The 27,862-nt window shown below is 35.9% G+C and overlaps 1 protein-coding gene across 9 annotated transcripts in view; it reads right to left on the minus strand.

The window, feature by feature from the left end:
• The window catches only part of LOC138712107 (filaggrin), an 858,710-nt gene that overhangs the window by 90,503 nt on the left and 740,345 nt on the right, over window positions 1-27,862 (minus strand). For 7 of the 9 annotated variants that reach the window (XM_069843515.1, XM_069843516.1, XM_069843518.1 and 4 more), the window contains 4 exons: window positions 26,536-26,835; window positions 15,197-15,376; window positions 7,903-8,100; window positions 4,793-4,953 (listed from right to left, as the gene is read on the minus strand). In XM_069843515.1, the coding sequence (XP_069699616.1) occupies window positions 4,793-4,953; window positions 7,903-8,100; window positions 15,197-15,376; window positions 26,536-26,835 (839 nt within the window). The remainder of the gene's footprint in view (window positions 1-4,792; window positions 4,954-7,902; window positions 8,101-15,196; window positions 15,377-26,535; window positions 26,836-27,862) is intronic. The other 2 variants (XM_069843514.1, XM_069843519.1) reach the window with 2 other exon arrangements.

Consider the following 27,862-nt stretch of genomic DNA (forward strand, 5'->3'; position numbering starts at 1 on the left):
CAAAATGTGTAGTCAGTTTTCACAAGGATATTTGCTATTAATTGTTTCTAATGTTAAACATGGGGGGGGGGGGGGTGATGATGGTCGCCTTCTCGTGGTGCCCCCTGAACTATGTTCAATGAACATAGACAAAACAACAAAGTCCCCATTCGGATCTCCGGGCGGGGACTACTTTGACGTCACATAACAAGTCTCTAGTGAAGTGCTTTGTATGGAGTGTGTATTGTATTGGGCAGAAACATTGACATTACAACGAAGTGAAGATAAGCGAATAGAAGCATTTGAAATGTGGATATGGAGAAGAATGGAACGTGTAACATTGAGACAGAATAATAAAAGAAGCTGTGTTGGAAAGAATGGGTGAAGAAATAATGATGCTAAAACTGATAAAAAAGAGGAAAAGGAATTGGTTGGGTTACTGGCTGAGAAGAAACTGCCTACTGAAGGATGCATTGAAGGAATGGTGAACAGGAGAAGAGTCCGGGTTAGAAGAAGATATCAGATGATAGATGACATTAAGATATATGGGTCATATGAGGAAACGAAGAGGAAGGCAGAAAATAGGAACGATTGGGTTTGCAGTGAAAGACCTGTCCATGGGCAAAACATTATGAAAGAATCGCCAATATCATACATATTAAAAGAAAATCCAAATCAGTTAAGTACATGAACACAAGCGATCTATAATGCACAACAATAGAAACAGAATCTCAACAATACTCAACAGGCTACTGGTATGTCCAAAGATCCTACATACGCGATATGACATTGATGTTAATACTTGTATAAATCAATTCTTATAAAAATAACTAAACTGCTGTACCAACGGTATTCTTCGACATCTGTACATTCTAATGTCTTCTGCTTAACATCGGAAACAAGTTCTTTCCTATCACTGCTCTCTGTACCATATTTACAAAGGAACTTTTATTTGTCTAAAGTTCCAAAGCTCTCGGATGCTTACCTGTTATTGGAGAAAAATTCGTTCCGGCATCGAATCGAACCCAGAACCTCTCTGCATTGCGCGCTGAGTGCTCTTTCCATCTGAGCTATGCTGGGATCTGATTCACGGTGCCAGCCAAACTCTCCTCCTTTGGATCAACAATGGCCTACTATCTGCATTTTAAACATCAGGGTCCCGGCATAGCTCAGATGGAAAGGGTGCTCAGCGCGCAAAGCTGAAAGGTCCTGGGTTCGACACCCGGTGCCGGAACGAATTTTTCTCCAATAATAGGTATCTACATGCTGTCTACATATAGCCTTGAATCGGTCTTGGTAGCGTAGTCAGTATAGCGCTGGCCTTCTATGCTCGAGGTTGCAGGTTCGATCCCGGCCCAGGTGGATGGCATTTAAGTGTGTTTAAATGCGACAGACTCATGTCAGTAGATTTACTGGCATGTAAAATGAGGACAAAGAGGCGTAGGATTTATAGTAAAGAAACACCTCAAGAGCTGTATAAAAGAGATAAGAGGAATATCTGAGAGAATCACAGTCTTGTCACTGAAGGTGGGCGAGAACTCAGTTGCAATAATACAAGTATATGCCCCCACCGAATCGAGCACGGAAGAAGAGATAAATAATTTCTACGATCTCCTGGACGACACAATTAGTAACAACCAAGAGAACAGGATCTTCATAATTGGAGATTTCAATAGCAAAGTAGGAAGCAAGGAATTTGAGGACGAGGAGCCAATGGGGCCTTACAGCTACGGAATAAGAAATGACAGAGCTGACAAGCTTATACACTTCGCGTAGAGCCATAGGCTAAAAATTGTTAACACCTTCTTCAAGAAAAACAAGGACAGCAGATGGACCTGGATCTCCCAGATGGAAAAACAAAGAACGAAATTGATTTCATATTGGCCGACAATCTGAGGGACATAAGAGATATCCAAGTGATAAATGCCTCAAATTCAACACAGACCACAGAATGGTGCGCTTGAAAGTATGTATGAAGAAGAAAAGACGCCCATTCGTCAAAAACAAGAGGAACAGCCCGGACACGATCAACCAAGAGATATTCCAAGAGACGCTGAAGAAGAGCCTACAAGACCTATTACTTAAACCTGAGTCCAAAGTACAATCATTCTATAATCAACTAGAAACGAGCATAACAAATGCCGCCAAGAGTTCCCATAAACCGAACAACGATACAAACAAGAAGAGCAAGTTGAAAGAAAGCACCAGAAAATTGATAGAAGAGAGAGAAAGAGTGAAACTGGAAGCAAACACCAACCAACAGAAGAAAGTAGAATATGCAGAACTAGACAAGAAGGTCAAAAGAGGGATCAGGAAAGACTTGAGGGAACATAACACGAACATGGTCAGGAGAGTGATGAAGAGTTCGAAGTCGGTGAAGAAAATAAGAAAGGAGATGTCAACAGGGAGAAATTGGATTCTAGGAGTCAAGGGCGAAAGAGGAAGAAGACTGGCTTCAAGAGAAGAAATTGTGCGCCACGCCACGGAATTTTATAAACAAGTCTACACAAGCAGATTGGAACAAGATGATCCCATTCAAGAATATAAGATTCCACAGAGCAACCATGAGGAGTTTTCTAGCACCATGTCCATCATCCCTGCCGAGGTGGAAGCAGCAATAAGGGAGACAAAGTCAGGGAAATGCGCAGGCGATGATGGCATCTTCAACGAATACCTCAAACTGGGAGGCCAAGACCTAGTACCAATCATTACAAACCTGTTTCATGAGATCCTAAAATCAGTAGAAATACCCAATGAGTGGAAACAGAGCACGATAATCCTACTTCACAAGAAAGGAGGAAAAGATGATATCAACAACTACAGGCTGATCAGCTTATTGCTAAACCTGTACAAACGGTTCACGAAGATCATAACTAAAAGAATGACAAAGATCTTGGATGAGAATCAGCCAATGGAACAAGCAGGTTTTAGATCGGGATTCAGTACTATTGACCACCTCCAAACAACTAACCAACTCTTTGAAAAAGTACAGGAATTTAATCTTAAAGTATTCATAGCGTTTGTAGACTACAGCAAGGCTTTCGATTCTGTAGAACACAAATATATCTGGCAAGCTCTCGCAAACCAGGGGATTCCAAGCATATACATCAGGCTCCTAGCAAAGCTGTACGAGGGGTGAAAGCAAGAATAATGACGGAGAGAGAGGGCGAAAACTTTGAACTAGACAGAGGAGTGAAACAGGGAGACCCGCTCTCTCCGAAGCTCTTCACATGCTTGCTTGAAAACCAATTCAGGAAACTGAATTGGGAAAGTAAATACGGGATCACCATAGATGGACTGAGAATGACCCACCTCCGGTTCGCAGACGATATAATATTGGTAGCGAAATCAGCAGCAGATCTAAAACAGATGCTTGAAGAATTGGACAGGATCAGCAAAGAGACAGGCTTATCCATGAACCCAGAAAAGACGAAACTAATGACCAACACGTCTGAAGACCAGATCCACTTAAATGGCCAGCCACTAGAATATGAGGAAGATTATACCTACCTGGGCCAGAACCTGTCCTTCTCCAGCAATTCAGAGAAAGAAATAGAGAGACGAATCAGCATGGCATGGAAGAAGTTCTGGTCTCTAAAGTTCATACTTACAGACAAATTCCAGAAGCTAAGCTTAAAGGTTGAGACCCTGGAAAAATGTGTATTACCTGTCCTACTGTATGGATGCCAAACCTGGTCCCTAACATCAAAACAGAGGCGTATGCTTCAAACCTGCCAACGCAGTATGGAAAGAAAAATCCTGCAACTTTCTCTGAGGAACAAAGGAACGAGGAGCTATGCAACCGTACCGGCATGAAAGACGTCCTAAACACTGCAGAAAGCCTGAAGTGGAAATGGGGAGGGCACGTAGTAAGGATGGACTATAGACAATGGACACACAGACTGACATTGTGGGATCCCAGGATCGGCAGAAGAAGAGTGGGACGCCAGACAACTAGATGGGCAGATTTCTTCAAGAAGAAGGCAGAACCACATTGGACGAGCAGTACAAGAGACAGACAGCTATGGAGAAATCTAGAAGCCACCGTCCTCAGTGTATAGTGTGGTGCGAATCTTACAAGTGCAAGTGTTTGTGTACATAGAACACTCCTTAGGATCGGCTCACCTAACGAGTGAAGTCTACTGAGCCAAGCCCTGTCACAGGAGGCCCTTGCCCTCACGGGATCTAGTAGGCTAAATTTAATTTTTTTTTTTTAATTTTAAAAGAACTCCTGCTGGACAAAATTCTGGCACACCAGCAATGCTGATATAGCCTCTGCAGTTGCAAGCGTCGTTAAATAAACCATACTTTTTTATAGTCTTGATTATTCAATGATATTTACTTATTTTTGTTAACGATTGTTTAATTAAATTTGTTGTATTAGTAATGTTATTTCTAGTCTATTGATGTATCATATTTTATTTTTAATAAAATCAGTGATATTAACCTTCCACTGAATCATTTTGGAGTCATTAAATTTGTAATATTAGGGCCTGCAGTACATTTCATTACAGATTAAGTGGCATTTGAAATTAGTACCAGTTCTCAGGTAAAATTCTGTGCATCCCATATTGTTCCTTCGTTTAAATTTATTTAAATTTGAAATGTCAGACATGTAATAATATGCATCTTTTTATTTAATATTACATATTTTGTGATGTGTTTATTTTTCCAAGTTAATACATATGGTGTGGATGTAGTTATAGTTTTTCACCATTAGTCACGCTAGTGATGTTCTGCTAACATGTTGTCATAGCCCAATTACTGTATGAATACCTATACTGTGATATCACTCACTGAGAAAGTGTATTACCTATCAGGTGAGGAGGAAAGTCTTCTCCTTATGCCTATAATATCTTCCTTTAACTGTGGCACTTCCTGATTAGGAGTGGGTACTGTTGATGAGGGGCTAGGCTTCAAAGAAGCTCTGACACCTTCGATGCGTATCCTAGGAGAAGGAGGAGCCTGGGGGACCTGAAAAAACATGTATAATATCAAAACACACATCTTCGTAACACTACATAATGATTCGTATAGAATTTCAGACTTTCACTGTGACTGTGTCGAGAAGATTTTGAATTTTGCAGTAGTTGTTGTTTAGTCAACTGTCCGAAGACAGGTCTGGACTCCACAAGTGACACCATCAAGGCATCACTCATGAGGTAACTAGGCCAGGAGATAACTTGTTACACATTTACCTCCATGACAATTTCCACTGGCCAACCTATTCAGTGTTCGATATTTGAAGAGTTCAGAGCCATAGTGGGTCAAGCGCCATTTATTAAAAATGGAGAAAGCAAGGGTTAAAGTTAAGTGAATAACATAGTTTAATGAAGATTGACAAATCATTTAGTTTTAATGTGTAGACTTTATTTTACTTTTTTATGTTTCCATTGAATTATGGTAATAACTTAATTTTAACCCTTGTTTTCTACGTCTTCAGTAAATGGTGCTTGGCCCACTACGGTTCTGAACCCTTCATTTGTCCACCCTTCAGAGAACTTCTGCAACAAACTGTAGACATCATGACGTGACAGGCAATGCTCACCATACACGGGCAGTATTTCTTTATGATTATTCTTTGCTGCCAGACCTTTTTCCCAGAAAAATCACACAACGGGGTGCTGCTTGGCAATGGTACACACCTGCAAAGGTGGCACCATCTTGCAACTGCTGTTTCTTTGTTTCGCTTGACACTTGGATAATACTGTCATCTAGTGGCAATAACTTCAGGTGCCTCATTAAAAAAATGTACCTAACTTGCTACTTGAATTTGTAACTTTCTTACTGATCTGCCTGTGTACTTACAGTAAACAAAGGTACAATGCGAGCATAAAATGTTAATGTTATGAGCATTTTCAGTTTCATATTTAAAATTTGTATCGTGCTCAATAGTCGAGCTGTTGTCATTAAATCCGAGATTTGAGATTTAATTCAAATCTTTATTAGGATAACACATTTTTAAAGACGATAAAATTCCTTAGCAAGATTTTCTTTGAAAGGGTAACAATGCTCGGGATCCTATGTTCTAACAATGGTGTGATTATGTTATCCTGTACCTCTGCACATTCACGACATAAAAAAAAATAATAAGCCTTATAATTCTGTAAACATTCACTGCTCGTCATACACCAATTGTTTGGTAATGCAGTGGTATTTCGTGTACAAGATCGGGTTTTTCGCACTTCAGTAGGCTATCTGTTGTTCTATGTTGCTACATGACCATGTAGATAGATAGATGGATTATTGAGTAATATTATACATACAAATGTTATATTATCATAATTTTATCTTAAATCCAATGCACGGGTCTTCTGACCATACGTGCTTTGTACCTAAAACAAATCCTACTTTGTAGGTTTCACCCCCCCCTCACCTATAGTTAGATCCAACCTCTCTCCAAAAGAACACACAGATTAAAATAAAAATGACAAAAAAAAAAACACATAATATATCCTAACCTAAACAGATATAAAAGTGTATAATTGAGTATACCTTCGTCAGTTCGCATCACAAACTTCAACAGCTGAAGTTCTAATCTATCTCGCCTTCAAGAGGAACAATCCAGTCTTTTGTTCCCATTCTCTATTCCCCATGAGGTCAAGACATGCAAGCGAACTCCTATTCTGACTTAGCATCGAGGGTGGTAGATGTTTTTTCCGGAAATGTCCCAATTCGACACACTGTAATAAAATATGTGTCCAGGAATCTTTTTCTCCGCACAATGCACAAAGGCGCTCTCCTTTGTTGACAATTTATTACCCTTCCATGCCCCCAATCTAGCCATGCTAAACCTGCTCTGCTGTCTTTGTTACAAGAATTTATATCATTACACCTCCCCCAATTAAGCATGAGATCTGATTGTAAATATAGTGAGGACTTTTCCAAACATTGGAGCTCAATCTCTTGCCTCTCGATATTAATTGAACGCATCTTAACATTACACCATATATTTCTTCTGTTATTCTCTCCTTTTTCCCACACCCATCCCATTCCTATACGATGCAGCCCTCTTTGCAGTTTATAAACCCACCTTTTTTCCCACCCCTCTTTTTGTTGAACTTTGTAGCAAATTGACCGTAAAAGTGACTGATCCCCAAATATAATTTTTAATCAGTATTTTATCATCTTAACGTGCATATGAATTGCTTCGTTTTGAAGTTAAATAAAACCGTGCTTCATCCGTGAAAAAAACTGAGTGCAGATCAATAGAGCCATTATTAACATTATCCAACATTCAATTGCAGAAATTTATTTCACTCACATTACCACGTGGCTGAACAGTAAAGTGGTACATGGCTGTTTTTCATTAGACACATTGATTTCGAGATTTTGCAGTGGATATTCTTGTAATCCCATATGTGATTTCTATTTACGGGGAACTTAAAAATACCTGAATAAAACAAAGTGTATCGGAATAACTCCCCCATACTTTGCAAGAACTGAAAGACAATATAAGAAGGGAAATTCTTAAGAACTAATGTATGTTAATGCAGATTTTCTTAAAAGGTGTGAAAGATGTGTGGCAGCACAAAGACATCGTTTCCAACATCTTCTACGACAAAAGTAGGTAGTTATTGTAATTTGCATGAGCAATCTATACACTTGAATTAAGTGGCTATAAATATCGACTCTGCCTGCAAAGAATGTGCTTCCAGCCGCCAAGCACTGCAGCACATGCATGGATGAATGTCTGTTTGAAGGCTCTGTACTACACTTTATCATTTAAACAGAAAATCAACTCATCCTGCTCTCCAATACAGGAAATTACTGCATCGTACATCTTTCCCAAGATTCCCGAGATACTTTCTATGGAGTAAGTAACCATACAAAAAACTAGAGTTGACTCTAATGTCTTCGTCATCGAGTAAGGTGCAATGATATCAGGCAATTTTTGTCAGCAACAAATTGTATGTACTGTACCTGAGCATCAAACTCTTCCATTTCTTCATCCAGTGCCTCTGTGTCCATTGAACTGCGCTGCTGATGTTGAAGGAGGAGAAGCTGTTTTCGTCTGGATGATGGTGTGAGTGCCAGTAGGTTGCCAGCTCCTGCGGCCGATAAGGAGCTCAGCTCTGAGGCACTCAAAGCAGTGATGTCTGTGTCAGCCACCTGAAGTACCTAAATTTACAGCACAGAATCAATTTATTATGATATCCTTAACAAATTGCAGGACTTTTTCGTTTTACTCATCAGTCTGTTTAATATAGAATAAGAACTGAATGCAGACTATCTGATTGTTTTGTTTTGCCATAATATTAATAACATTACTGTATTTCTTGTTACCAGTATGTGTTGAAACTTGTTATATACAGGGACATCATTTTATTTTTACTTCAATTTTTATTGTACCTGAGTTTTTGAATGTACTTCACTCCCACCCCTTCTACTAATGAAGTTCCAACTCCACACAGAACCAAGACCGCAGATAGTAAGCAGTACTGAATGAGTATAGTATGTTCCAGAAATATGTTCGCGTTTTCCAGTGACAAAAGAGCTTTCAATATTGAATCATATTTTCGCACAGGTACTGCCCATTTGCCTACGTCGCATCCCGATTTCTCCCACCTGCTTCTGCTCGCCCCTCTGTAATAGCTGGGCTGTCTTAGCTCTTTTCTGAAAACATTAATTTCTCTTAGGAATTGGACGTTTACGTAATATTATACAGCTGTTTAATTTAACTTAAATAAAAGGGCCTCGTTAAGTAATTAACTGTCGAGTGATTTCCCCCCTTTCTACAATCCTGCGGCATAACCATTTGGACGGACAGTAGATAGCATGTCTGAGTAATTTTATATTTTCGGGTCCGGCAGAAGTGAAGATTGAATTTACAGTACGTAGAGTAGGTACAGAATTATTTCAACATGAGTTACTAGTACGAAGGACGAAACTGGCAATTGGAATTAGATGCAGTAGTCTATAGTGCGATAATATGCACAAAAGAACTGAAGCCTGTATCGAAATGAACGGCCACCATTTTCAAACTTGTGTTTAAATATTCATATTATGATTATTTTTCAATTTAACTTCTTTCTCTATATTGTACGCTAATGTGCTGTAGACAGTATAATATACACTGTATAATGAGTACGTTCGCATGGATAACTCAGTTCGTGAGTAAAAACACTTATTCTTAATACACAACTGTACTTTGATTAAACAAAAACCTAATGAAAATTATGAAACTCAAAATTGCGATATTTCCTACTTTACGTAAATGGATGAACTACTTTTCTTCCATCCTATACCTAGTAGAGTGATTTGTTTGTGTTTTACGCCAGTATCATCGAACTACAGTCGTGGAAGGGGATAGCAAACTGTGTTTCCGGTTCTCTAAAGGTATAGACAGGTTAATATTAAAAATGTTAGTAAAAATAAAATGATGTCCCTGTATAATGGACTATACTTTAAAAGTTTAAATTTAATTTCTTGGCATTGAATTGTAAATATTAAAAAGAATATGTTGAAAAAATATAATTTTAATAAGTATATATTGAATTTATTTTTATTTTAAAAGTAATTTATTTACGAGCAACTTAATATAACCCTTTCTGTGCTTTCAACTATATATTTAGTAAAAAATATGCTACCCGAACTAGTTAGGGATGCCAACTTTCTGTTAGTTGATTCCTGGACATACTTAAAATTTTACATTTGAGCCTAAATGGAAATACTAACATGAAATAACCACAGAAATGTATATACTGACCATTGTGCTGTGTTGTGGTTGTGGGGACTATTAAATATTATAAATGATGGTCAGTATATACACTTCTATAGTTATTTCATGTTAATATTTCCATTTAGGCCCAAATGTAAAATTTAAAGTATGTCCAGGAATCAGAAAGTTGACAATCCTAACTAGCAAAGGTGAGAAAAAAGTAACATTACAAAATGTAAAGTCTGAGTAGAATGAAGGATCGGTGGAGCGGAGAAAAATTTTCTAACAGAAACAGAAAGTTGACATTCCTAACTAGCAAAGGTGAGAAAAAAAGTAACATTACAAAATGTAAAGTCTGAACTTATGAGTAGAATGAAAAATGGGTGGAGCGGAGAAAAATTTTCTCTGACACCGGAATTCGAACCCGAGTTGGGTTTTCAGCTCTACATGCTGATGCTCTATCCACTAAGCCAAATCGGATTCCAGTTCTGATGCCGAATTGAATCCTCTCAGTTTAAGCTCCATCTCTTTAGTTTTCCTTTAGTGGCCAACCCTCATGCACTGTGTCACAGATGTGTGACAGTGGTACAATGTCCAACGCACTAATGTGCAGAGGTGCACTCATTATGAGTGACTAAGTGGCCGGAATCAGTGGAGTGGAGAAAAGTGCATATGATAACGCAGAATTCCTGCGTGGAAATATCATATGTACTTCGGTACATTGCTATATTATGAGTAGAAAACAAAATAATGTTCTAGTTGGGATAAGGCACTAGACAACATTCTGGATTTCGGAAATTATAACGCAAAACTACTGATAGATAGATCTATGACAACATATTCAATTCGTGTTAATACTACTCAATTTATATTCAAACATTTAGGCCTAACTCTGAACCAAAAATATATTAATTAATTTTGATACTGAAAAATATCTATGAATGAATGTATTTTATATTTATTTACTTTAAAAATATTGGCATTTATACCCCACTTTCATGTTAAATGTGCCACAAGTCTCTTGGATATGAACATCACCAAATGGAGAAAGAAGCATCTTTTTATCTTTCTCTTCCTAAAGAGACAACATCTGGAATGTGTATAGGTATTTATTTTTCATGCTCATTAGGTCTAAATTGGCTGATCACTGATTATACTTTCACACCAAAATTACTTAGGGTGCTATTCATAGACATTTCGCTAGCCCGCATTACGAGCGTGCTAAATTAGCCCCAACTATCGACTGGTTACTTGTACAGGATTCATATCATATCTTATTGATAACATTGGTTTATGAATACGAAAAACGTTAGTTCCCTGATCATCCACTGGAAGCCCGCGCTAAGAATGTCTATGAATACGGCCCTTAATGTCGAAAACAGGTGACTACATGAAATAAAATGAAAAGTTTTACCGAAGTTCCCTTCACCTCTCCCCCAACCCAAAAAAATGCAAGGTTATAATAAACATTTTACTTAGTAGTTCACAGATCTGAGAGTAACGTGCTGGGTGCACCAATTTTTAATACCTATAAAATATTAGGCCTATTTCTAACGTGTGATAAGCAACTGCTATCAAATTATAGGTGAAGAATTTATCAAGCAGTTTTTGGATGAAATGAGGAGAATTATTGTTTACAGAATTTTAATCTTGTTCATTAATCTACACAAAATTAAACTTACCACAGTGATAATCTTAATTACTATTAGTATGTTTGAATGTCTTTCTTTACTCCACCTTTGTTAGCACTACCAACCAATACCACTAATAATTACATTATAATTATTAAAAAAATACTGTAAATGCCAAAAATGAAAGCAATTTCAAAGTAATCAATACAGGAATTAGTCCTCTAAGAAAATAAAATATTTCATTTAAAAAATAACAAACATCTTAGCATCCACTTTTTTTTTTATCAAATAATAAAATTATGTAGACATCAACCCATAGAGTCAAAACTGATTAACTTGATTTCAATAATTTTATAATTACTCCTGTTATTAACATTTCTTTCCATTTACTCGCATTAATTTCAGAATTGTATGTCATACAGAAGTATTTCTATGTTCAATGTATCTTTCCATTTATTGAAATTATTTATATGGCTGATACAGTAGAGGAGGCAAGACCTGTCCTATGATTGTGTCACATATCGTGGCTATAACACAAATAGGTATGAAGGGGAAAGATAGGTTTTGAGTTGAACTTCCATGTCGGTAGATTCGTATAATATTAACCATCCTGAAACAAACTCTCTTTCTGACAGCTCATTTTTTCCCCTATCGCAAAGCTCACATGTCAGGTCTCGTCTCCTCATCTATACCTTTATCATCATGTTTATTATTACTGTTGTTGCTGTCATTTTCATATTCAATATTGTTAAAGATAATATTATTCATTTTTACAATTTTATTACGTACTGTATTGTTTTGTATTATCATTATATATTAAGAATTGTGTAAAAACTTCTTAAATTCCAGGCAGGCATGAAAATATCCACAATATCTGGAAATACCATTACCATCACTCTTGAGTTACCTACATAAGCACGTCTACATACTTAAGAATATGTACCGGTATTCAGTTTAATGGGCCAAATGTTACGACACTTATTAAAGATGTCACAGCCTGCAATTATTTTGGTGTTATTAACCTCTAAATGAAGAAAACTTAATACAGTAAAACGTCGTTATGACGAAATATTCAGTATTAGGTATGAAATTATTTTCTGTCCCCTGCCTTTCGTATATAATCTAATGTTAAATATAAGAATTTCGTTTTTACTAAAAAAAATCAGTAAGGTTTAACGAATTAAAAGTTTTCTCCCTTGCCGAAAAAAATAAACTTTTTTAACGAAAAATATTTGAAATATAGATACAATTCGTTAGCAAGTAGGGACATATTTTATACCGGTATTATAATAATATTGCAGTTGTATAGTTGCCACGTGGTCATTAAATGTCTAGTTGATGTAGTATGTGTACTATGATGCAGATGTCTCTGAATTTTGTGTTACTTTCTTCATGCAGTTGTTCCCTTGTTTTCCCCATATAGTTTCCTTCTACCAATCACAGCTCACTAATTTCGCAACATGACTTCGCAAACAACATGACACGTTTTGTCCTGCAAATTGCTTCATAAAACTTCAATTTTGTGTTTTTTCTATGCCTTTCTTTAAACCTTTTCTTTTCAAATGGAATGCAAGTTTCAGCTTTTTATTTTATTTAAGGATATTTTCCAGACCTACATGCAAAATAAGCGGAATTTACGAATAAGCAGAGATAAATGAACAAGCATGCTTTTCCCTTTAGAAAACGTAATTTCGATATAATGAAATTTCATTGTGACGAAATAATTTCAGAAGTCCCTAGCGTTTCGTTATACTTGTATTTTACTGCTCCCAGTTACAAATTACTGCCCATAATTCACTAACATAACCAAAAATTTTGTGTGTAGAAAATTTAATTAACATAAACACTGATAAAACGACATATGAAATTTTCTCATTTGACAAAAAAGAGATAAACACAGCTTTACAATATGGTAATAAAAAGTCTGTCTAGGACTAACGCAACAAAATATCTTGGAGTTATTTTGATGATAAAGTATCATGGAAGAACCACACACATAGTATTATAAAGAAAGGAACAAGAAGACTTTGAATTGTTAAAAAGATTGGCAGGAAAAAAGTGAGGATGGACAAGAGAAACTCTCAATACAACATATAAAATATATGTCAAATCAATTATCCAATATTGTGGAGAAGTATTGATAACATCACCCAAAAATTATCTCGATAAACTCAATTTATTTATAATTTATTTATTTTACCATTAATTACAGGAGCAGTAAAAACAACTCCAATCGTTGCTTTGTTGCTATTCAGATTCTTACGAATGCTCGTAATAATAATTTTATTGAGAAATTGAAAGAACAAATATAAATTTGTTACAAACATATAATAATGATTCCGTGCAAAGATGTCGGTGTGCCCTTGGAAGTGCTCTTAAAGAATGAATCCTGGCAGATATATTGCGGAAGGCTGGAAACCCAGGAACATTTGCGGAGAGGACGCCCCCTCCCGTAAGTGGATGAAGACCTGCATCTTGACCTGAATATGTCTATTGAATGAGGTGAAGAAGATGAATGATATATGAAATCTAAATTCTTTTTCTACACGGGAGGGGAAGGGAAATGGACTGTGGCAATGAAAATTCCAACCCGGCATTTGCCTAAGTAACTGAAACCACGGAAAAACCACAGTCTGGTTGGTCGGTCCGGGAATTGAACCACGGACCTCCCGAATGCGAGTCCCATGCGGAATGCATGAGCCAACTCGTTTGGTCAATTAGATTGTAATGTATAGGAAATAGTTGATATAATATTCAATCTGTGGCCAGATTAAAAACACAGAACATTTTATAAAGTTAGTACAGGAAATTGAAAAAGACTTCAGTATTCCTCAAATGAAAGAAATGTATTAATGTACGACAATCCATTAATACAGAACACAGTTTGGTCCTCTAGGACGATGTTAAAAAATCTGAAACCGATCAATTAATTTTGAAGATTCTGGCTGTAGAAATAATTGAAACAAGATACGCACATAAGGAGTGGTTAGGTATTTATATAGATGGATGATCCCTTTTACCACATTCAAAAGGAGCAGGAGCTGGAGGAACACGTCCTCTCTTTTTATTTTACTATTCTGTACGAGAATACCAGTATACAACAAATTTTGAAGAAAAAGTTATTATTGCTATTTATGTCTCTTTGGAAAATATCTTATACAGATAAAATAAATTCCAAAATGCTGTCATATCAGATTCGAGGACAGCCATAGATGCTATAATTTCGCAACAGTCTACAAAAGGGGCTAAAATTCAGAATTGTAAGAAAATGATCTATTACTTAGCTAAACTACAGAAAAAAATTATTATTTTGCAGTGAATTCCTTCACATTGTGATATAAAAAGAATGAAACAACAGATTTTTTGGGTAAAAAGAGCACTGAAATTTTACAAATATTTAATAATTTTGATCTATAAAAGAACTACCGTAATCAAAAGGAAATTTAGATTCACCAAAAATAAAAAAATTCGGATGGAGTAAAAGATAAAAGTGAGAAATTTTATTGACTAACCCCGAAATAATCCCCCAAGGCCACGTAACTGTCTATTGCGATATTAAGATTGATAACAGGTCAAGATTGTTTGTCAAGCTACTTGCAGAGAATATGAATTTCCCATACATCTGCCTGTGTACTGTGTGATGTAATAAAGAGATGAACATGGAACGCATAAAAAGATGCACAGATTTCTACGAGAAGATGACATCATACAAAAATACTGGAGTGTAAGATGGCGAATGACTTCATTGTCAAGTGCCTAGGCATTGGACTAAAAACAACAACTTAATATAAATTTTGAACCAAATTAATATGGTTTTTCTTTAATTTAATTAATATGACTGCTTTTAGAAGCATTATCCAGACATTTATTTTTGTGGTAATTATGTGTGTGTGTAACATTTTCTTCAATGAATCTGTCAGCTCACCGTTGCCTGTGACTCATTCCAGATTCCGTCACTATGGTCACGCATGTCATTTGCTAGAGAATCGCTTGAGGCAAATAGAGAGGATGGCTGCGTCAACGGTCTTGTAGGTGGCAGCAGCTCTCCATCCTTATCAGTTTTCTCCAATGCCACACTAGGACTCACTTCGTCCCCACTCTTCTTCTGCAAACATTACAGAACGTTCAGCTTGACTGAAAAATGTGGCTTCAGGAAAAACTCTTTAATCATCCTCATTCTTTATTTTTATTCTTCTTTGAAATTATTTAATTCTTATATGTCACATCTATTTGTACTTCTTGAAAGTGAGATGTGAAGCTTACAGTTAAGTTTCGTAATAGATCTTGAGAACCCATGTTATTAAGGAGATTTTAGATTTTGTAATCATGCGTTGAGATATAAATTATAATTTGTCCGACGTTTTGGTACTAATTACAGGTTCTGTCATGGTGTAGTATCACTCAAGTCCTGCAAGGGTTGCATTGTCTATTATGCTAAACAACTGGACAAAGAAATATCATAAATAAATGTTATATTAAATTAGATTAGGTTCGTATATCTGATATAACACAACATGGAAGTGACAACTGAGGTGAATGAAATTCCTATTATGAAAAGTACTCCCATACAAGCCAGGAGGGAGATAAGGACATGGAGGTAGATCTCCATGCATTCTTTGACCTTGGCACTAGAATGAGATGGTGTGTTTGGTACCACCACAGTCTAGTATATATAGTCACGTAGCTCAATACGTAGTAAATATGCATCCATAGATAGTTGCTAACCACTAGGCTCGCTGGTATAGCCTCATTACAGACAATGCGAAATAGTACCAGCACAGTCTATTGTTCCTAGCACCCTCACAACTCAAGCTTCTTGACTGTATATACTAGACTTTGGTACCATGCTCCCACCGCTTTTTTAACTCGGAGAAAGACCAGGTACTCAATTTCATAGGAGGCTGAGTGAACTTCGAGGCCGCTCAGGAAGTTTGGTCGCAAATAAATCCCGTCATAATAGTGACATATGACAGTGTTAAAAAGAAGTAACTCTAAAACCAACTTCTACATTATTAATCTATGATATTATAATAATTTATCATTTTTTTCCACTAACATCATGTTACTTTTTATAACATATGCAAAATACTGTATTTATTAATTATAATATCTATGAATATACAGAGCGTTAAAAAAAAAGTACTGGTATCCAGTATTTTTAGGAGGTGCTAATATGCATCAAAACAAGAAAATAATGTCTAATAAACATGGGTCCTACAACACATACTTTCTGAGATCTGTACACTTGTTCATAGGAGGTGCTCAATGTGACGTCCATTCATGGCAATGTATTCCTCTGCTCTTTGACGTAAGGAATCACGCACTCTTTGAAATTAACCTGGTTGTTCTTGATAACTAGCGTTAGGATTTTAGTGACCTATAAATCATGAAAAAATGTCCTAAAAACAATGCATTTATGACCTAAACATCTTTAAAAAATACCCTTAAAGTGCCCTAAAAATTGATCTTACATAATTGGCTTAGTAGGAGAAGAGGTTTTGTACTACTTAATATTTAGACTAGTAATTAAATTAAATTCTAGTACTAACATTTAAGTTTATTTAATTTTACACAATTTTTTCTAAGTAGTACACTTTAATTAATTATTTTACCTGATGTAGTTTCCATGTAGTCCACCACAAGACCACTCTTATCCGGAACTAGCAGGTATAAAAGAGTCTATATCGAAGGTGTGGTTGGACTGATCCATTACATGGGGTGTACTACGTTAGAATGGCAATATTTGTGTAGAAAAACGATTAAAATATTATACAAAATAATGGGTATTACTGGACAAAATATGTAGAGAAAATATCAAAGGAAATAAACATTATTTTACGTTAATAATGAGGATTTATGGCCAAAATTAAATGAAAATGCCTCAAAAATGACCGAATAAAACAAAAAATGCTCTTGAGTTGAAACAGACAAAAAATGCAAAAAAATGCCCTAATAAATGTGTCTTAAAACACTCAGTTTATCACATAACATATAAATACTAAAGCAGCTATGTTTCTGGCTTAATAGAAAAAAAGATGCAATTTCATCAAAATCCTAGCCCTGTTGATAACTAAAAGTCTAGGGGATTTAGGTTTGGGAAACGAGCAGGCCAAGGTTTGGGGCCTACCCAATCAATCCAGCAGTCCTGATATGTTAGCATCAGGTGTTCATGCTCATTGTGGAGAAAATGTGCTGGTGTGCCATCATGCATGAACCACATCTGTAGTCTTTGCTGACATGGCACATACTCTAGCAAGGTAGGCTATACGTTAATGAGAAAGTCGTGATAACGAGCCTCAGTTAATCTCTGTGGTAGCACGTATGACCCTTAATGTATTGCCAAGAACGCCTGTCCATAAGTAGATTGAGAATCGGTGCTGATGCCTTATTTCTTCAACCGCATGGAAATTTTCATCAGCCCACACATGCTGATTACGAAAATTCACAACATCATCTCTGCTGAACCCCGCTCATATCCACAACCAGACTTTTGTTTTCAGTATTCCTTGCGACGTATCATTATTCCACGCCTGGGGTGTCAAAACTACGGTATGATTATCTGATAGTCTGCTGTATTGTAGGGCAGAGAAATGGATTGCCATAAATGGACGTCACATTGAGCACCTCCTATGAACAAGTGTTCAGATCTCAAAAAGTATGTGTTGTAGGACCCATGTTTATTAGATTTTTTTTCTTGTTTTCATGCATATTATCACCTCCTAAAATATTGGATACTCTTTTTAGAACCCTGTATTCTGACTGGTTTTCAGAAATATATATTTTTTAATAAGTATAATTTTTCACTAATACAAAATGTTCAACTGATTTCCACCATACCAATTATGTTTTTTTTTTTTTTTTTTTTTTTTTTTTGCATTTCTGGTTGACTATACATCTGTGAGAAATATAATTTAGCAGAATAACTTTAGAAATAGATTCAGCACTTAAAAGAAACAAAAGTAGTTCATATTATAAGCATATGTTCGATTTCGTTTTGTTTTCAAATTATAATCAATTTTGTGTTCTAATTTAAACTAGCAGAAAACATTGAACATCTTCACAAGAGATGCTCAAAATGACTGCCTTATATGACTGTCCGAGCCTATAAACGTCTAGTTATACAGGTAGTTTCGTATTTCTTGGGAATCTTACCGATTAAGGATATATAGAAAAATATTTCAGTGTTATTTATGAAATTTCTGAAGACAGTGGATTTCAGACGTGCCTGAAGATAATTACTATGACCTTTCATTTGGTAGAAAATCGGTACCGTAATTCAAGAAGTTTCTATCTACTTGACTGGTATAAGATGAAACACGAATGTGTGTGACAAGTCACGCACGAACTGTGATATTAAATAGAACTTTTTCCATCAGCACGTTCAACTTTAGAAGTTAGCACAAGATTTTTTCTTTAATTTCCAATCGAGAAAGACTGGACAGATTAAATCATTGCTAATTAGTCCTGTTCACAAAAATAATTCACAATGAATTGTTACGGGCATCGATACCTTTATTGGAGAACAGAACAATGATTTTCTTTCATTTAGTTGTGAATATTTACAGTCATACTATTTTAGTTTGTCAACAGACTTAATGGAAAAAAGAAATTGGCTGTAACCTGGAAACGAAACGAAACGAAAACTTTTACATAAGTATAGATGACCGAATTGTATTACTTTTAAGTGCTGAAATCATTCTTGGAGTGGTACTCTCATATTAAGTTACATCACCGTGTACACACATATACGCACATACACCCACAAACATACACATTCGCACTCACACATGTGCGCGCACATACAAAACACTTTTGGTTCAGTTTTATTTTGTGTGGCATAGACAACCCTTTCAGATCTGGAGTGATGCTAACATGTGGATGGAAGCTGTAAGAAGTTCTGAAACGACGAAGAAATTAAATCTAAACTCACTATTGCATAAAACAAAATTTTCTTCACAATCCAACATTCATGAAACTTGAAATGTCATATGTATCATTTTTACTGATTGAACACTAATTTTTACCTACTTATTATCCTTGAACCTTATTTCACACTTATTGACATCAACAATAAGTATACATATTATACATCTTATTTTAATAAATTAAAAAATATTCCCTTTCCATTAAAGTGTCCAAAGATCATGGAACAACTAACAATTATATCTCTAGATATAGGAATTTATAAGAAAATATTTTACAGTAGTCGAAGCACAATAAAAAATAAAAAAGTATCTCGGTTTTCTGTACAAGTCTTACAATTATAGTGAAAATATTTACAGAAGTAATCAAAATATTTACACATAATATAATTAAACAGTGAAACATTGAGCTATTATCACCAAACAAGCCAAATATAACATGAACATGACAACATATTATGACAATTATTTGAATTAAACATTAGATTCACAGGTACTAAGGTATGTTCCATTTTATTTGTTGGATATAATTTCTGACAAATATTAGGTACTCCTGCTTTACTTCTACCACATGAATAAAAGCTAAACTCATTTTATATATTACCTGTTCAGCCTAAAGCAAGATATCTTTTATTACAAAGAAAATTCAGTTATTTCAGTATGAAATTGATAAAGATTTTCTTTTTTTGTAATTCATGGATTAAAAAAATGGCTTTTATAAAAAGGAACTACACCGATTTAAAGTACATAACATCGTTCATATTCATTTTCGCTTTATAAAAATGTCTGTTAGCAAGCTAAAAATTGCACAGGAACTTCTAAAGTCTTTCCATTCAGTAGTAGAGAAAAGAATATAATAAAATGAATGAAACCAGTAAAAGCTAAGAAAGCAAAAATAAAATAAAACCAAAACCAAATTTAAAAATAAGTGTGGTTTATTCTTACAATTTCATTAACTGATAATTGTATGAAATTATCATAGAATAGCAACTTTTATTATTAATTCTTTTTTACTTCAACACTTCTTTTTCTGAACTACAAGTAATAATTAATCAGTGAAAATATTAATTCAGATTCTAAACTTCACACCGTTAAAGATTTCGAAACAGATATTAACTGAGACGAAAATAAGCCTTTTAATAGTAACAGACCGACTAGAAAAAAAAAAGATTATTAAACAGCATACGACAGACCTATTGAGTCAATTTATAATTTAGGAGATAATGGGGTAGGGTAATGTTTAAAAGTTACAGAAGGAAATACTGTAATTTTGAAATTGTTATAATTTAACGACAATTTCGGAATTAATAAAAACGTCTAAAATGATTAAAAACATCTAAAACATGGTGGACTATAATTACTTCTCTAGACATTAAATACAATAATTAAATAATGCAACAATAAAACATCTAAAGTGTATGCGACTTTTATTACACATCCAATTGGAAAAAGGGATTTAACGAAAATGAAAGGAACAAGATTACCAAAATAGTAATAACAATAACAGATTATTCTTGGTTTCTTCATTGAAGATGTAGCCTAATGTTAAAAAAAAAAAAAAAAAAAAAAAAATGCATGTCGAGTGGTGTATCATTAAAATGATTGTTGCGTTAGGTACTTAAATTCTATTGATGAATGAACTTGGAGATCTTGAAAGAACAGCTATTTATGTCTTCTAGATGGTGTCTTCTGTAGTTTGTAAAGAATTCCATTAAAACTATTATGAGTTGATAGTATATTATGCGCTCAAAATCACGTGCTCAAGGAAGAAATAGCAATTAAATATTTTCATCTAAGAAAGGAATATCGTTTAATTTTTTTCTTCAAAATGTAATCAAGTTAATTTATTTGGAAATTAAATTGTTGGCCGATATCGTATGAAGTCATCACAATTTAATCGAAAATAAAACATGCAGTAGGCCTACCTAATAGATTATGAATGAGTCAGACTATGACTACGAGAATTACATTTCGAACAAAAGTTGCTATTTCCAGTTTAATGAGTTCTTAAATTAATAATAACCTTAACTTAAAGTTTAAGTTTAAATTACCAGTATAGGCCTACATTAAACATTTAATTTTTTACTATTTCTTTTGTTCTTTCTCCATAATTTTCTGTGCCTAGTAGGCCTATTCACTACAAATGTAAACTATTTCCATAAAGCGAAATATAAGTTGCAAGAATAGAATTCCCCTTGTATTTCATACCGGAACTATAGTTAAAATATCTACTGCCGCTTCGAGCAAATAAATCCCATAAATAAAGCAAACTTACATAATATAAATAATTGATTAAATGGCGATCTTACTCGTGTTAATTGTGTAAGCATGTGCGGCTTACTGTACAGCTGTTTCGGTGCTTCTTCACACCATCCTCAGAGAGATCGCCATTTAATCAATTATTTATATTCAAGTGTTAAAAGTAGTGTACAAAAGATTCAACATGGATTACATAATGTATTTAGGCCTGCAAATTACTTTGACTCACATATTTATATTACGTTCAAAGCGACACTAATAGGTACCGGTATGTTTGTTCAATCTCGAATAAGCACAAAAAATTAACGTGTCTGGTAATCTCAACAAAGGGTCTGAAAACGCCTCTATTATGAATCTCTATATACTTGAAGGTAAATTAATTTTGATCCTTTTTTGTTATAAATATTATAATGCATCTTACACATTGTTGGCTTTCTCGAGGCCACTCTGCCAAACTTGTTATCGGTATATAATATTTTAATTTAATTGTTGAAAATGTTAGAATGTATTTCGTATTAAATATGGCGTACTATTACACAACCCCGTTATAGTCAGTTGTAGACACTATTATTTTAATCGAATTCATTGAAAAAGACATCAACATCACAACCGTAAAAAAGTGATATCTGATGGATTGGAGAGGAAAGAAGTATATTTTTAACTATTTGAAAAATCCACCCCATCTTATTCACATATTTATTAGATCCTACTCATTGGGGACACAACAGCAACAACAACAGTAATAACAATAACAGAAATGATAAACCCAAGATTTGGGCCTTCCAGTTAACAAATACAACCAAAATACGATACAGTACGGTCATTTCAGCAAAACAACACAAATATAGATATTGTGTACTGTATTTATTAATAAAAATACTAGCATAACGTCAACATGAGCAACAAATAAATATACGTGTTTTAGGACAATAAACTTTTACCAAAATAGTGATCAACAAACAATGATGACACTTAAATTGTGATTCACATAATAATTCTGCTAATGCGAGATTATGTAAAAAGGAAAGTAATACCGGTACGCTACTACATAACAAAGGTGAGAAACATGCATGCTACACAGTAAGAAACTATCAACAGCAAAAAAATCAGAAGCCAATGACCGTCTTTCAGTTCTACAATAAAAACATTAACACTTTACACCCACCATGCTTGTTACTTAGTTCTAATAGGGGCCTAAGTGTTTTTGGACACTTTTTGATTTTTATTTTAATACATAATGTGTTAATGTAATAGTAGGTAGACTCTTCTAAATGTCAGTAATATTAATGAATACTGAAGATGCACCAGACCAATAATAAACTACAGCAGAGATGATATGGACTTAAGGCGCACACTTATGCAACATACGTGATGCGAAATGCGCTTCTAAAGAGGATCCATAACTCATGAAGGACGTGTCATCGAGCATATGTTCTTTAACAAAAAATTAATGACTCTGTGTGATCTATCATTCCTCAAAATTTGTCAGTGAGGTTCTGTTACACCCTATATAATCCACTATAATTTCTGTATAGCCTACTTATGGTCTATATGGTTTCTTCTTATGCACCTATATAAATATTCGAGAAGAAAATCGATAGAGCCGAGTTTTAGTGTGAGCCATAAGTACCATTACCCCCATATGTGTTGAGGATATCACTGTTAACTGTTGTGTGTTTTCATTGCAGATTGTGATATATAGATTATATGAACCATGATCGATGGGTTGTGGAGGAACGGATTGTAATGAGCACGTGGAATCATGAGCGACCACACATAGGAAAATCAATTAGGGACAATCTAAATCAGCGGTCATCAGCACAGTGCACCCTCGGGCTAGCGTCTATTACCCGCGGATATGACATTGCACTAGCGTGCACCCATGGCTGCTGGCGGCTATGCTGCCTTCCTATCCCTTCTGCACGACGGAGCATATTTCGTTGCACTCCTTGCACTTTACCCATTTCAGCGAGTGCTGACGACCACTGGTCAAATTATTTTGATGCAAGGTTTAATAAACCTGCCCCACCAAAACCAACTATTTTACGGTGGGAAAAAAAGCTGTTTGAAACAGTTTCCATCAAATACAGATCCCGCTCAGGACGACCATCATTACGAAGAGACTGTTGTGCTGATGCTGCCGTCGAACTTTCACCCAAAAAGTCTGTTCGTAAGCGATCGCTGGAAATGGAAGTTTCGTACTCTACATTACGAAGGCACATGAAGACAGATTTAGATTTGAAGCCATTTAGACCATTTGCTTAATGTCTTTCAAACAATTCCTGAACGTGGAAAAGTGCTATTCTCGGATGAATGTGTCATTTATCGCAGTGCAAAGATGAGAAACATTTACTTTGGAGCAGTGGCGGCTCGTGATAAAATGTTACGTGTGTTCACAATTTTGTGTTCCAAAACCAAAGCGAATTTTAAATCGTATGTTTAGCCTAATATGAAATGTCATGATTCCAATGTTCCACTATCGAAAAACCGTATATAATAATAATAATAATAATAATAATAATAATAATAATAATAATAATAATAATAATAATAATAATAATAATAATAATAATACCCAGTCTTTTTATTTCCAATTTTTCCTGGTAAGTCAGTTTACCCAGTTCTTTACTGTTCAAAATTGCTTGAACAGAGTTCATTATTTACGTTTGTTAAAAATTGAATGCCGTTATTTACAAAAGAGTGGGTTCAGTAATACATTTTGGTTCACAACACACTGATACACTATAACCTATAACAGTACTGTAATCCCATTCGCATAGATTGATTACTATAAATACTTGCCAGTAAATATTATTCTTAAATAATATACGAGTACACCACCATACAGATACTTAAATTCATACGACTATCACTGTCAGCCAGCACGTGTTTGAAAGCCAAGCTATGCTATTATGCTAACACTCACAAACTACACTCTCGTAGCAGCACTGTACACACATCCACACAAAGCAAACGTTCCGACAGTGAGAAATGCTGACACCTACAGGCTAAAATACAGACTATTAAATTTCCTCCTCGAGATATAGCACGTGAACGATAGGCATCGATGCACCTGACATCTGTAGGATAGATTCACTGTTCACTTAACGCTTTGTGCTCTTGACAATTCATATGCGGTCAGCGAAAGACAATTTTCTCCCGCGCATGCGTGAAATTCCTGTAACCTTCTTGAAAAGAGCACGGCTTGTACGTGAACGCATGTCGCCAAGTTTACATAAGAAGTTTATGCAAGATGCGGGAAGTTTAAAATACTCGATTCTGATATTATACATCCCCACTACGTCAATACGGTATTAAATAATAAAACTATTCGTGCATTAATGGAAACAAGGTGTTCCACTGCTTTGGAGTAAGGAAAATCCCCACTTCTTTGAAGAACTGGAACGGAACCTTCCGCATTTGATGATGTGGGCCGCAATATTTGCTATATGTCTGTGCGGACCATATTTCTTTGAAGGATCTGTGAACCGCATTACCTATCTGACCATGTTATGTGATTGGTTTATCTCTCAACTGCAAGAGCGAGGACTTCTCGGACATGTTTAGTTTGAGCAAGATGGAACAATAGCACATTATGCAATTACCGCAAGGGAATATCTCATGGAAGTGTTTCGCAACAAATGGATTGGACGAGGTCTGCACAGTCACCAGCACCTCTGCAGTGGCCACCCCGAAGTTCCGACCTGACATCGTGTGACAATGCTTTGTGGGGGTACATCAAACAGAAGGTTGCGAGCAGGCTCTATGGCACAATTGAAGAAGTGAAATAAACCGTTCGGAATGCATTTGCTTTCATCACTCCAGCAATGCAGAGACAAATTTCACATCGTACTGGAGACGAATAATGCTCGGTCATGAAAATGATGACATACACACAGACACTCTGGAATAACGTGTTCTCTTCTGATCATGTATCTTCTGTTATCAACTGGTTTAGGAATATTACATAATGTGTAAACTACAAAGATGGTAGACCTATTGGGACTTTTGGCTCACACTATATACAGAGTGATTCAAAACCTCTGCAACGAACTCTGAGGGGTGACAGATCTAACGATAAGGAACTCTTTTTGTTAACAACGTAAGCCTTTTGACGCGTTGTTTCGAAGTTACCGTTGAAAATGTTTTTACGCGGGCGTACGTTAATGTATGCGAATGTGTGCATCCCTGTTTCTTTGTTTGTTTGTTGAGATGTTTGTAAGAGACGAGAAGGGTTATTGTTTGTTTACGTTTAATGTTCAATACCTTTTCCTTTCAGTTCAGTGTAATAATCAACTGAGAATGGATGTCTACGCGGTCTTCCACCAATGCGCCGGGGACGAAGAGACCCAACGTCTCGAAGGCGCTAATAAAGTCGAGCAAACATTGTGTGGTGAGGGTGATTTCTGTTTTGAAACTGTTGTTGGTACATGTGGAGAGCTCTTCTTCCGTTTCCGCGAGCCTCCCCATAACACATTACCATGTCGGCTAACTCGGGAAAAGTGTAGCTACATATTCATTCTAAATTGATGATTAGACTGAACTGAAAGGAAAAGGTATTGAACATTAAACATAAACAAACAACAACAACTATTCTCGTCTCTTACAAACATCTCAACAAACAAATAGGGATGTATACATTCGCTTACATTGACATACGCCAGCGGAAAAACATTTTCAACCATAACTTCGAAACGACGCGTCAAAAGACATAGGTTGTTTAGCAAAAAGAGTTCCTTATTGTTAGATCTATCACCCCTCAGAGTTTGTCGCAGAGGTTTTGAATCACCCTGTATATTTTTCGGCACCAGCGACGCTGGAGAAGCCTATTCCTGTGAAAATTTCAAGATCGGCTTCCTTTTCACGTTACAACACCTTCTCATTCTCTGCATAATCAGAAGGTAAAATTGTTACGGAAAATTCGTGACACAAATTTACTTAAACCACATTCTTTTTGTGTTGTTGTATGAAGTGTAGTATCTACCCGTCCACATATTACAGTTCATTAACTTCCATACCATGAGTGCCCACGTGTGACCTGTAACATCTACTCCAACAGTGTACTTGCGCGTCTGGCCGTTACCTCCTTCTCCAGCGTGTCCACGTCCTCACCCACACCTTCGTCCTCGTCGCTGACGTCCTCGCCGCGGTCATGCTCTACTACAGGCGGGGCAGATCTCGCCTCCGATATCTCGTCCACGTCTTCATCGTCGTCGTGCCCCGTGTTGACTGCTACAGCTGCCCTCTGCTGCTGGAACACGGCCATGTCGGGATCACTGGTTGTGGACGACACGGCCGTGTCCTCCAGCGAGACGCTGCGCTTTCGAAACAGCCCGCGGTAGATGAGGTTCTCGTGGAACTCGTCCTCCTGCGAACGAACCGCCTACTCCTTCATAATCAGCGAGTGTCTTTGCTGCGGAATGTTTCAAGTCCATCGGGACTCACGGGGCTGGAGTAGAGAGGTATGGGTATGGTGACTACCTCCGTAGGTGAAGAATGAGGGACAAGAGTGCCAGGATTGTGAGGGATGCAGTACAGCATGAAATTGAGTCGTAATTATTATTCTACTGTCTTCCTTTTCTTATACATACAGAAACTGTTTTATCACACAGATTACACTAATTTTTCGGCATAAATCCAGGTGGTATATGTTGCAGAGGGACACATGACTTGACTGTAAGACGCGCTGGCTTCCCATGCACTGCCAGCGTCTTCTATACCTGGATTTATTTTCGCTTGCACATTCCAAGCCATATCAAAAAGTTCACTTCGTACTCTGGCTATACACTTTGGGTCATTCCATGGAAAAAAGTAGGTATGTTTTTGAACCATAATGTCTCAAAAATTGAAAATATTGTAGCAGGTTATTTTGTATGTTCTAAATATGAATTTCAAGGATTACTATCTTTCATAGATTGGCAGCAATCAGAATTCAAAATACTGGTTTAACAAAGAACACGGTTTCATTCATTGAAGTTTTCTTACTATGTAAAGAAAGATGGAAACATGATTTCAATGCAATTCGAAAAAGGAGAGCCTTGTTTATAAATGCCCTTAAAATGAAAAAAAGAATATAATTTTTTAAATAGTTACCCACCGTAAAATAACTTAAAAAATATAGAACACAAAATGCAATTAATTTTACAGACGAAAAAAAACATGTGTTTAATTCTTTAGGGTATATTGATTCCACTGTGAAAATTTCAGAATGTTGACTTAAATATCATATCAGTTTTTAATAAAAATAACTCATCGGAACAAAGGAGCTCAGCAGGTAGGCTCTCCCGTCGTACAGAATGTTGTGCGATCAAGGTCAGGGAGACGGACTTTTGAGAATACTCATCGTTATGAAGTCTCGCGAACGCTGCGACCGCCACACATAGCAAGCGATTTTCAACCGTGGGAACAAA

This window comes from Periplaneta americana, chromosome 13 (assembly GCF_040183065.1).
Source record: "Periplaneta americana isolate PAMFEO1 chromosome 13, P.americana_PAMFEO1_priV1, whole genome shotgun sequence".
In the NCBI taxonomy this organism is placed as follows: Eukaryota; Metazoa; Arthropoda; class Insecta; order Blattodea; family Blattidae; genus Periplaneta; species Periplaneta americana.